The sequence below is a fragment of the Spodoptera frugiperda genome, chromosome 14 (assembly GCF_023101765.2).
Source record: "Spodoptera frugiperda isolate SF20-4 chromosome 14, AGI-APGP_CSIRO_Sfru_2.0, whole genome shotgun sequence".
NCBI lineage: Eukaryota > Metazoa > Arthropoda > Insecta > Lepidoptera > Noctuidae > Spodoptera > Spodoptera frugiperda.
In genome coordinates, this window is record NC_064225.1 from 303,530 (window position 1) to 316,940 (window position 13,411).

The 13,411-nt window shown below is 38.0% G+C and overlaps 1 protein-coding gene across 1 annotated transcript; it reads right to left on the bottom strand.

Moving 5' to 3' along the window:
• Positions 1-8,893: 8,893 nt before the first annotated feature.
• LOC126911369 (uncharacterized) lies at positions 8,894-10,016 on the bottom strand. Its single transcript, XM_050698276.1, has one exon. It carries the CDS (start codon positions 10,009-10,011, stop codon positions 9,217-9,219), a length of 795 nt encoding a protein of 264 aa, XP_050554233.1. The 5' UTR covers positions 10,012-10,016; the 3' UTR covers positions 8,894-9,216.
• Positions 10,017-13,411: the final 3,395 nt, after the last annotated feature.

Genomic DNA, 13,411 nt, shown 5'->3' on the forward strand with positions numbered 1-13,411 from the left:
AATACCTTTAGTCCTTGTTATGAAATAAATTAATGCAATAATGTGGGCAGTCTTATGACTATGTATAATATAAGGACTTATTCCATTGTTGAGTATTCCAACGCAAGATACACACACACTAATATATAAAGCTGAAGAGATTTATGGTATGTTTGTCTATTTATAACTTATTTTACAATCAATCAAAAATCACCAATATACTTACATATGGCTGAAAACAAACTTTATGCACATGATAACACTGTAATATATCAGCGTAAGCCTGAAACATCTTCTTACACTCACTTTCTATGTGCACTTCTTCAAACCCGGCCAACATCTTACACTTCCACAGCTCAAGTTTAATTTCTAGCAACCTAATAGTTCTGAATGCGTATATTAAGTTAACATCAAACACATATAAGGCACAAACGACATTAATTAGGAACAAATCGAAGCCAGCAGTAATAAATAACATGTATTGTATGAATATGAACACACCTACGATAGAAGAAGCAGACAGCCAATTCCATATAATGAAATGCTTAGAACTAGTATTCAAGAATCTATGCACTTTTTGAAATGTAAGGACGAAATTAATGTTATTTCTGGACTGGATGATCCCGTTCAAGAAGTTGATGAAGAATCCAAAAGGATAGTAGATGCTATCGAAGTAAAGGCCTTTTGTAATAAAACTGGTCATAGAAAGTACGAAATGCCCAGAGATGAGATAGTAGGAGCGACTGATTAATAAGATGGAGAGCAGAAACATGCCGATCATTGAGAAAATGATACTAATGTAAGAATTGGGAACAATGTAATTGTTTTTGATACTGTATTTGGGGCAAAATGTGGCACGTTGTAGAATGTTTAGAAACTCCAAAATGCGTTGCACATCTTTGTCGACAAAATTGTTTGAATTGAAGTTAACTTGGTATTTATTTTTGTTGTTGATAGAAGTCTTCATAATTATTTTCTTTTAATGATTATTGAAATACACGTGCGTGTACACAATGTTCCTGGACGATGAATACAAATGGTGTTGTTGAAATTGGTACATTTAGATATTAAACTAGTTATTGAAGCAATCGCTTAATTTGTTTCTATTAATAGTTTAGATAGTCTATCAATGGTGAGGTGTTCAACGTTATTGCTATAGACTACTATAGCTTATACATATTTTTAGACTAATAAAAATACAATAAATTCATTTGATAAATGTAATGTCATAATATCTAATCTTATAAAAGCCAATTTTATAAATCTTCCACGTTCAGCGCCATCTACTGTGCCTGAAATGAAACAATCACGAAGTTGTCTGAACTTCGTGGAGTTTAGGCGTGTATAGAGAAATGGATAGAAGCTCTTCTTGTCGTTAGATTGCCTACTCAGTTGTAAAAGCATGAAGTTTTGATTCTTATTTCCATATTAAACACTTGAATCACAATCGTAAACAAATTCAATGTCTAATACCACATTTTTTATCATAATAGCCGGTAAATGAGCAGAGGGATCACCTGATGATAAGTAATTGCCGCCATCCTTTGGCACTTGAAACATCAGGCGTTAAGCGCGTTGCCGACCCTTTGGGGGTTAGAAATTTAAGGGTTGTTGGGGAATCGGGGATTGGGAAAAGAAGTTGGGCGATAACCTCACTCACACAACGAAACACAACGCAAGCGTTGTTTCACGTCGGTTTTCTATGAGGACGTGGTATCACTCCGGTCGAGCCGACCCATTCGTGCCGAAGCATGGCTCTCCCTCACTTAACGCTACACGTTACATAGCGACTGGCCACGTAGCCACATCAACTACTACCAATCAATACATCAACAGCTAACTTTCATACACCTATCTATTAATAATTACAACACATACACAATTAGATCCAATATTAAATTCACACACACACACATACATAGATACAAAATAATCATTTCCTACTTCGTACGTCAGAGTAGCGTCATCGTCATCATCAGCTTTATCAACGTACGCGCATTTTACGCTAAATATATCGCGTACGTCACTCGGCCTTTGTCCAAGGTTGTTGGAACAAGTTCAGTGCCATTATCCTGCCAAGGGCGACCTTCTAGTGACCTCGCGGCGAGGTCGCGTTACCTCGCGGCGAGGACACGGCCTTAATAAAGGTCATTTGGTTAAAATTCGCTGAAAATTATTTTTTATTGTTTTTTTTGGTGGATTATTGGTGTTTTTTCGTGGATTTTGTTTTGTGCAATAATATATCGTGACCTTGATTTCAAGGTTTTTTTACGTCATTCAAGGTAAAATTTTTGGGACATAATTTTGTGTTAATTTTTTTGATATGCTATCTGAAGTCTTGTCTATATCGATTAACGTAAGTTAAATTACAGCTCATATAGTTCCACATTATACATTAGAAAAATAAAAAACAAAACATTTGCAAAACCTTATTTAATAAAAGCGCTATCTATTATTGAACAAGAATACTTGTTTAAACAGCTACATCGCCTACATCTTTCAAGTTCCTCCATTACTTCCTAGATGGCGCTGTTATCAAATTAGCACAGGCAAAGATGTTTACTCACCATCCTTTCTCTAATATTCTCGAGAAACATGACAGAGATCACATAGCATTTCAGACATTGATAACTCTAAAGATAAGAATTATAACTTTATCGATATAACAATAGCTAGGTTTTGTGTTCCTACTAGGTAATCTTTGATTTGACTGTACCTACCTAAAACAAATTCAACTGTTATCAGATCAAGCTATTCTAACCCGTCTGCCCTTTGTAATAAAGTTGAGAATTTATTGAAGTCAGTCATTTATTATTTTACTTTGACGGGCAATACATAAGAGTTTTCATCATCACAATCATCTGCACCCACTACTGGACCCAGGTGTCATTAGATAAGTTCGCCACTGATTAGTACTTATTAGTTTTTTTTTTTTTGAAAATTATCAGCCAATTATTTATTCGATTCAGTGGGTCCAATTGTATTAGAACCGCGGAAGACCTAAAAGGTTACCGGGGCCCCAGTTCAAATAGCAGAAGTAGAAACGGAATGGTTTTTAGTCAGTAAGAGTCTGACACTCCCTCTCGCATCATCCAAGGCGGGAAGATTTTTACCATTAAAAAAAGGAGTCATTTGTATTCTAAAAGATTTCTGGTTTCATAATGTACTTTAAGTAACAAGACTAATACCCGTTTGTATCATCTCTTAAATTTTAAACATCCCTTAAAGTAAGATAAGTGACACTTAGCAACATTCTGGTTTTAACCAAACTGTACCTTAGTCACACCTAACAGTATTTGATAAGTTTAAGTGCTACTTCAAGCTAAATACCTAACTCTTAGGTAATCAAAAGAGGGGAAGGTAGTTGGTGTAAATTACCGTTTTTACACCTTCTAGTAATCTGTTTGTATTTTATGATATAAGCCGGTAAACGAGCAGACGCATCACCTGATGGTAAGCAATCACCGCAGCCCATGGACACTTGAAACACCAGAGGCGTTACAAGTGCGTTGCCGGCCTTTTGGGGGTTAAGAATTTAAGTGTTGTAAGGGAATCAATGATTGGGAAGGGGGTAATTGGGCCTCTGTGTCTATGCACAGCTGCGGCACTCCACGTGACACGAAATGAACCTTTAAGGAAATAACGGAATAAATAATAATTAATGTTTTACCTGACATGAAATTAAAACAACAGCTTTTAGGTACATAGCTAAGTATTCAGTCATATTCCAAGAAATATTCGATTATAATGTTTAGTCAGCATTTCTGAGAGAACAACAAGCTAACAGGCTAGCTATGTAAGTATGTATGTATATATATGTATGTACCGACACAGGAAAACATTAGTTTTAGGTGTCAGCTAATGTTTATGTCATTGTTTTATTAGGATTCAATAATAATTTAATATTTATTTATTGCATTTACGTTACATTAAAATTGCCAATTGTTACTTGTTTCAGCAGGTTAGCTTTTTTTTATTATTTTTTTAATGGAGTAATATTATCCAATGTCTTCTACGGGCTTAGGTGAGGCGAGAGGGAGTGTACGGTTCAGAGGTAGCTAGTTAGTTTTTGGGTGTGAGTTGACGGAAACTACTGATTCACAATAAGTTAAGTTTATTGGTATAAAGTTACAGTAATAATGTTGGATGCTAATACGTACATTATTGCTTAGGTAGCTGTTGGTAACTGAATATTATAATTATTTAATTATAATTACAGTAACTTTAGGGAATTAGGTTGCGGCGTAAACCATTTGCCTGTACCTACGAGAACCATACAGGGAGTGTGAGACTCTTACTGATTAAAAAAACCCCGTTCCTATTCCTGTTCTTCGAGCCGGAACACCGGTAACCTATTAATTCTTCCGCGTCTCCGTATCGGGCATCAGCCCTACTGGGCCGCATCTGTAATGGTCTGATGGCTCTTAATAAACCCGAGGCAATGTTGTTTGTCTCGGCCTCATAATATATAGCTATTTGATATATTGACGTGTAAAAGTGTTATTTTATAACCTACTAGCTACTTCCGCGCGGTTTCACCCGCTGTGCTCGGTTCCTATTGATCGTAGCGTGATGATTTATAGCCTATAACCTTCCTTGATAAATGCGCTATCCAACACAAAAAGAATTATTCAAATCGGACCAGTAGTTCCTGAGATTAGCGCGTTCAAACAAACAAACAAACAAACAATCAAACAAACAAACAAACAAACAATCAAACAAACAAACAAACTCTTCAGCTTTATAACATTAGTATAGATTTACAGAAATAAATATCATTTATTATTTGTGACAAACAATATGACTCGCTAATAATACAACAACGAGTGTTATTGTTGAGTTTTCCCAATACCATCCAGGTGTTGGTTTTTCCTTTAGGTTTTCAGATATTCCAAGTTACATTTTTGATTTTGAATTTTGAGCTTTAGAAAATGTGCATTAGCAAAAATCCGAATAAATAAACTAATAGTTACTGTTTCTCTACTGAGTCAGTCTTTATTTTCATAGGAACCCCGATTGAATTTGTTATCCGTACCAGTAATATTTATTTAATACATTTTGAGTACGATACGGTACCGTTATATGTTTAGGTTTAGGTTAGGTTAGGTAGGTACTTAGATAGAAAATCCTGCTAAAATGACTTATTGAATCGGTATGTCACTTCGGAAACAAAAATGGTGCAATAGATTTATATCTTTCAGTTATTTTAAAGTACCCCACACAATAATAATCTTATGACATAGTAGCGGCTCGCCTTACTCCGGCTTCCATTCAATTTCCCAACATCTTGTTTGATAAAACATTTTTACTATTATGCTACCAGGTTTTTTGGTCATCCTATATACCTATCCTCTCTAAAATAAGCGTGGGAGAACCATGTTTCGGCACTGACTGCTGTGCCGACTCGACCGTAGTGATACCACGGCCTCACAGAAAACCTATGTGATACAACGCTTGCGTTGTTCTTCGTTGTGTGAGTGAGGTTACCGGAGGCCCAATTTCCCCCTTCCCAACCTTCCCGATTATCGATTTCCTAACAACCCTTAAATTCCTAACCCCCAAAAGGCCAGCAACGCGGTGGCGGCGATTGCTTACCATGAGGTGATCCGTCTGCTCGTTTACCGGCTTATACCATAAAAAAGTAATAAAAATACTTATTTGCCCTTCACATTTTGCGATTAATTTTTATTTAGACAGACAGAATTCAAAGTATTGATGACGTAGGCACAGTAAAAAACGTATTTATATGAAGCAGTCCACCTGAGTATCAGGGAACATCGATAAAGATACGACTACATAGAAAGCATTGATAAAGTATTAGTAGTGACGTTAGGGTAGTTGCACACTGACGCGTAACAAATAAATAAACATAGGTACATTGCGTAGTTTCCGAAGTGAAAAATAAATTATTTTGACATATTTTTTGACATTCAATACAATAAAATATCCTAAGATAATCGTACGGTACTGTCATTCATTTTAAACGACTTCCCAAAAAGGAGGTGATTTTCAATTCGGCCGGTATTTTTGTTTTTTCTATGTACAATGTACATCGATTACGGCCTGTCACTTCACACCAACTGCCATTTTAATAGCACAATCCAAGTTCAAGTACATCCGACCCGACTCCGAGCGCATCCGACCGGCTGCGAGCAATTCCGACCGGCTGCGAGCACATCCGATCGGCTCCGAGGGCGTCCGACCGGCTCCGAGCGATTCCGACCGACTGCGAGCACATCCGATCGGCTCCCAGCGCATCCGCTTTCAGGTCTCTTCCAGCTGGTCTATGTGAAACAATTAGCAACTCCACTCCGGTTAACTCCAAGTATAGGTCTATGAGAACAGAAAAATTAAAAATACGCCGATGCTCTCCGAGCCGGTCTGTGTGAACGAACCCTTATCGGGGTTTTTGTGATTACGTAAACTGTTATGTCGAAATGTAATTCATGCAGTCTTGGCATGACACCTCAAGTCAGGGAATAGACTCGATGACTCAGAGGCCGCGAGTTCAATTGCTACTTATGTCATTGGTTATTTTTTTAAATTTCTTAATTTGTTTTTTGTTTTCGGGATTTCACACCTATAATTAGAAATTATAAACCCGGGTTTCCAGCTCGCTCTTTGTAATTTGAATAGAATCATTGATGAACGATGATGAATATTTAATATGACAATGTGGGCATTAAAAATAATAGCAGTTGCTTATAAAGACATTAATTAGATGCAGATTTTATTCGAGTAGGTATAACAATATTTCTTTTATGTTTCTATTTACGTGCTAAGATTAAATGGGCAAACAAGCAGACGGATAACCCGACACAACCCCAGAGGAGTCACAGGTGCGTTGCCGAAGGTTTGAATGTCGTATCGTATATCGTATTTTTCGAGAGGGGAAACATCCAATGACTGCTCCCGCCTTGTTCTTACTGAGTGAAAACCATCCTGTTCCTACTCCTACTTTGAGTCAGAGCCCGGCAACCCGCTGGATGGTCCACAGATCTGTGTAGAGTACTAAATACCTAGGAAGTTAGCCTTCAAAAATCTCGTGCTGTTGAATATATGTAAATCTATATATATAAAACTCTTCCGTTACTGAGTGACTGACTGACTGACTGACAGACAACGCACAGTCGAAACTACTGATCTTAGACAGCTGAAATTTGGAATGTAGGTTCCTTGGGATATGTAAGGGAGCACTAAGAAAGGATTTTTGGAAATTCAACCCCCAAGGGGGGGAAAAGGGGTAAAAACGTTTCTATGAAAAATGTTATTCCTTGGGCTTATAAACTTGAAACTTGGTATGAACACGTACATAGGCAAGTAAATATGTTTGACATTATAATTTTTTTCAAACTACCCTCCAATCGTGATTTAGGGGGTGCGATTGGATGACTGATTTATTAACGCACAGCCGAAACCGCTCGGTATAGGAGTCTGAGATTTTGAACAGAGGTTCCTTTAGTAACATAAGTGAGCACTAAGAAGGGATTTTTGAAATGTCAACCCCCAAGGGGGGAAACGGGATAAACTGAGCCGGAGCTGCGGGAAAGTTCTAACGAGATACCGTGGCCCCGGAACGCAAAGGGCAACTGAAGGAACGAGGTGGGTTTTAGTCAGTAAAAGTCTGACACTCCCTTCCGTTCCACCCAGAGCGGGAGAAGATTTCAGCCTGTGGAAGAAAAAGCCCTGTCAAGATCATTAAAAAACGCTATATATAACCGAATTACACGTGGGCGAAGCCGCGGGCGGAAAGCTAGTGATGTTATAATATATATCATAATAATAATGTAGTTATACATCGTGCATTTAAATGTGTATAATAATACCTAAACATCTTTTTAGGTTAGCAGACCAAGTGTCTGCTTTTTATTCCGATAACCGGTCAAATCCGCCGAATGAGAAATAAAAACAAAAACATTTAAATACGTAAACAGTGACTCCAACTCAAGCTATGACGTAAACTCACAAAATAAGAAGACGCAAGATAATTATATAGGTATAATAGCGAAAGTGTTTGGATACAAAGAATCAAATAATATACATACCTATATACGTATGTATATTATTTGATTACCTATAGAGGTTTCTCCGTACGGTATATACCGTACGGAGAAACCTCTTATGACTTAATTCAAACCACATATTTGTTATCATCTTGCACTGCTCAGTGATCGACCATTCTGACACAATTGTAATAGCAGACTAACAGTCAGTTGCAGGAACGATCATTAAATTTTTAAAGTGACTTTAAATATTAATGAAGCTTTAAAGTGTTGCACAAAGAAGTATTTCTATCTCATTTTAATGCCGGATTGACTTTAATTAAAGAAACGTCAAATCGGGACTTTAGCCTATTTTAACCGACTTCTTTTACGTTGCACAAAACGTCATTAGCGCTAAAGGAGCATTAAATTGACAGTTTGGGGCTATAATTTTTAATGCCTAGTCAAACATCCATTAAACTTGTTATTAAACTCTCAATTCTTTTGTAAATAGTGCTAGTAATATTTTTTTACTTTATTACAGTATTATTTATAATGTCCCTTTCAAGCCTTTCATCTTTATCCGCTCCTTCCACGACGACGTCGTGTACCAGATAGGATAAATTTATTTGAAAAACATGACGGAGAAGAGTTTCGTGTGAGATACAGGATTTCTAAAGCTTTACGCATTTGCGAGATACTAAATTTAGAAACTGAAACCCGAAGAAATAAAGCTATTGATGGCCTCACATAGTTATTGATACTAGTGGTCGCCTAGTGGTCAAAATTCGACCATATACGATTTAATTTACAATACCACTTAACATACGTTCAAGGATAATTTTTATTTAACGAATTGCTATTCGTTTTGTAAAATTCAAATTAATATATTCCGGCGCATTATGAATAACCAACCTCTTCATTTTTTTTTTTTTTTTTTTTTGTATCGCGATGGAAATCCTCATGGACTTCCCACGCCGTGGGGACGACGGAGGGGTGTGCCGGACTCTTACCGGCTAAAACCACCGCGGTGTTCCTCCACTGCCTGTGGCCGTGATCCGGGCTGCCCTCACGGATTCACCGCACCCGGCAGGCTTCGACCTACCGCTATGTTTGCGGCAGGTCCCGCCACGTTAGCGGCCCTGGGAGGCTGCTTCCCTTCCTCGAGTGGCGCGCGTGGAACACTACGCTAACGCCTACTCTCGCCTATACAGCGGACGTCTGACTCCCCTAGTCAGTCGCCCGTAGGCCTTTCCTACGGAGGTCGTAGATCGGCTGCCGCCTCACGACGCTGACGATTGGCGCGTCTACGGCGGGAGGGAAGAGATCTTGATTCCCTCTCCCTTTCAGCCGCTTCCTTTGCCAACATGACTTGTTCACAGAAGGAAGCGACTCCGTCCCATGCACTCTCACTGTCGACCATAGCTTGTATAACAGTCGACAGTGAGAGGTCTGTCCCGCCGAGTACTGCAATGAGTTCACGGCGCGGCTCTGCCCATGCAGAACATTCTTCGAGTGTATGCCGCGCCGTGTCCTCCAAACCACCATCGCAGTGATGACACACCGATGTCTGCTCCCGGCCTATGCGAAGCAAGTACTTTCCAAAGCAGCCATGTCCGGAAAGTACCTGTGTTAACCGGAAGGTTAGGACACCATGCCCTCTGCCGATCCACGCCTCCATGACGGGACTTACTGCCGCTATAATGGCGTGCCCTGCACTAGGTTGCGCAAGTCGTGTTTTCCACTCCGTTATTGTGTCACGACGGAGTTCAGTCCTTCGTGCCTCAAGAACTCGAGGTGGATATCGCTCGCCCCGGGCAGCCAGCTCCCCGCGCCACCTATATAGTGATGCGAGAGCCTTTGCTTCCAAGTCCCAGGGTGGGGATCCAGCTAGGAGGCTTGCAGCCTCGAAAGAGATCGTGCGGTAACCCCTTATCGCTCTGATGGCCATCGCTCGCTGCGAACTTCGTAGCAAAGCGACATTGGGCGCCGTCAGTCCATCCGCCCAAACTGGTGACCCGTAAAGGGCCATTGACCGCACGATCCCCATGTATAACCACCGGCAAGATTAACCTCCTTCAATGAGAAACCTCTTTTCATTTCTTCTTCTTTTAATATCATCGCAATGTCTGTCAATTTGACGTTTTGTCAAATACGATAGGGGAAGGTGGGGGAATTAGGAACACTTAACTTAAAAGGCAAAAAAAAGTATTTTCTCTTAAAAAAGGAATCAACTTTTATTAAAACTTAAAAACATTATTTATCTGTCTGCTTATAACGGAAAAAATATTTTTTCATTTCATGACACATATCACACACGTAACTTTTGCTGGTCTCTCTGGAAGTGCATTGCACATGTGCCCAAAGCTTTATCGTGGTCATGTAAATCTGATATTTGAACAGGTGGTGTCTGGTTCAGTCTGGCTGCAGCAACATCTCGCCTCATCTAAAAAAAAAATTGTATTGTAATAAAAATATAAAAACAAATTGTAAATATGAACGTTCCCAATTACCCGCCACTCACCGTTCCTAATTACCGGCAGTCGATAATTTGAATAAAAATGGTCGCGACCTTCGATAGCATTATAAGTGAATCCTATAACACGTAAAATTTTAAAACGGATTATCCATGAAATAAACTTACGAAATATGGTGTCATTGTACTCAAAAATATGACATTTGCATCTAATGTATGAAAACACAAAATTTATAACAAAAATGCAATAAAAACATTTTGACTCACCGTGTCAAGATGCGTGCATCCTCCAGTTCCCACTGTCGCTTGCGCACTTAGGGGCGGGGGAAGCATACCTCGAATAGCCGCGAGACGGGATACGGGGAGGGGAAGTGGAACTTATCAACGTGTTCCCAATTACCCGCCGTTCTCAATTACCCTACCTTCCCCTACTATGCATGGTAGTGTGTGTAATGTTTTATTTATTGATTTATTTATTTATTGATTATGAATGTACTTTATAAGCATTATTTATGAAAAATATTAGCGTTCTGCACTTCTCCTACACATAAACTATAAGTGTACCAAATTTTATGCTCCTACGTCCGCGCAATTTTCGTCATATAGATGTTTGTGATTCTTCGCTGCTGGATCTACCGAAGATCAGCTTCCTGCCAAACATAGGCCTTCCTTAGGTATTTCCATATCATGCTCGGGGAATAGGTGTATTAATAGATGTATATACCTTGTTCTTTATAGAGACTGGATAAATGCTAAAGAAGTGTTAACTATTAAGTAGTTATTTTTAAGAATAAATAAAACGACTTATCTTGTTTTAAATTAATTTATTTTATTATATATTTATTTTACTAAAATACCAAGCCACCTGGGGGTAATTCGTACTTCCTCTGTGGGTGCAATATTATACCATTCTTTGGTTAATTCTTTGCTTAAAAAGTTAGTAAAAGGGCGATGCATACTGCCTGAACCAGCCTGTGTTGCATCAGATACCATGGTTAATGAATAATACTGAAAATTCTTTCTACAAAAGGAAAACTCGAGACGAGTCCAATTCTCAATTAATCACAACAATAACAAACACCTAGAAGCTACATTAAATCTTCTCTCTTACAAACGGTGTTACGATACCAATGAAAGATAATTCAACACCACATTAAAGCAATTGATAATATTTTTATCGTAAAAAATTAGGATTTTTCCTAAATACAGAGATGACAGAAACGCTCATGATGACATTATTGACAACTAGGGCTGGTCAATGGTCATCTAGGATTTTATTCCCGCGAACCAAAAAGGTTGATACCTATTTTAAATCGGAACACATTAATTGAATCGGTTCAGGGATATGAAGAAAATTTGATATTTATACGTATTCCACTATTAAGACACTTCAAAATACATTTAATAGTAGCTAATTAAAATAACACATATACCTAATCTATTAAATATAGAGATATTTAATAAAATACAAAATATAGATATAGGTATTACGTAAAAAATGTGATTAGCTCTGGAAAAACTCATAACTAAGTCTTAGTTTACAAGTAACTAAGTAGTAACAAATGGTATTGTATTGATTTTTATAGTGTCTTTTAACTACATGAAATAAATCGAGTCACGATCGATAAATCGTCATTTTAAAAAATCGGTTTCTTTCGAAGCGGGATTCGCATCCTTCCATCCTTAATGACAATTTACATTCAATCAGTTCCACAGAGTATACAAATACTACGTAATCAGTTCATTCAAAATATGTGTTTTAACTTGCAACACTTTTTAATGTCTTCTTTAGTTAAAGTCCCATTAAAGGGACCCGCAACAGTTTTGTGCAACGTCTTTAAATTTAATGGAATATTAGCGATAATGACGGATTAACTAATGTCGATTTTAAAGACAGTTTTGTGCAACTGACTGTAAGGCCCCAGTAGGTAATCCAAAAAGTGCATTATTCTCTTTGAGATAATTTGGAAACTCTTTTCTTAAATACGGCATTATAACATTCCTAAACAACCAACAATATTACACCTCTTCTGTGGTCAAGGTAAATGGAGCTGTTCACACAGAATTGAATACTTTATTTGTTTATTTTGTTTGAAAACATAATATAGTAGTGAAATCTTAAGTTGAATCATGATTCTGTGGACGAGTACTACTTATAATTTCATGTAAATCATATGAGTGATCTGCGTACTGTATACTATGTAAAACGATACTATAGAACTTACTAACAAACCAGGCAAACTCCGTTTTCCTACTTTTCTCTTGCATTTTTCCCGAATTTTAATAAACCTAAACCTCACAGTTCCTGAGGCCTTTCCAACAAATAGAAAACCGTGGAAATCGGTTCGTGCATTCTGGAGTTATAACGTCAGGAAGGAAAACCCGACTTATTTTTATGCGAGTGATGTAATGATTTCTTTTCCGAATGTAGGGTTTCATGTATCTTATGTATGGGAAAAATTCATAATTTCGTTCCATGAAAACGTGAGAAAAAAAACCCTTCCCGTATCGTTTCTTATGTTATCTAGAAACCTTGCACTTGATATGAATACCCCATTTTTGTTACACCGTGTATAGATAGTAGGTACGTGTATATATGCTCGCTATGTTTACTGTCTATCAGCTTCAGCTCATGAAGTCACACTGCACCGCCACGCCACGTGGCTCTCGTTCACACAATATATATTTAGACACTCTCACTGTTTATCCCTACATACATACACACATATATATGTATATAACTATGTTGACACGTTTACGACATTCTCTGCCAACACGTGGCCGGGTAATGATAAAGATTTTTACTCATCAGTCTTCTAATTATCAACAGTAATGTACCATGTGTCTAGGTTCAGTCTCTATTAGAGCAACTGTGCACGGTTTTGGGTGTACAGTGGAGGACAGATCCGCTTGATCATTTTGAAATTTTATTGCTTGAACCCAAAAAAACTTTAACACGTTGACTGTCCGTGCA

What these genes read in the sequence shown, in the direction of transcription:
- LOC126911369 (XM_050698276.1), bottom strand. Translation starts at nt 10,011, where the DNA reads ATGGGGATCGTGCGGTCAATGGCCCTTTACGGGTCACCAGTTTGGGCG.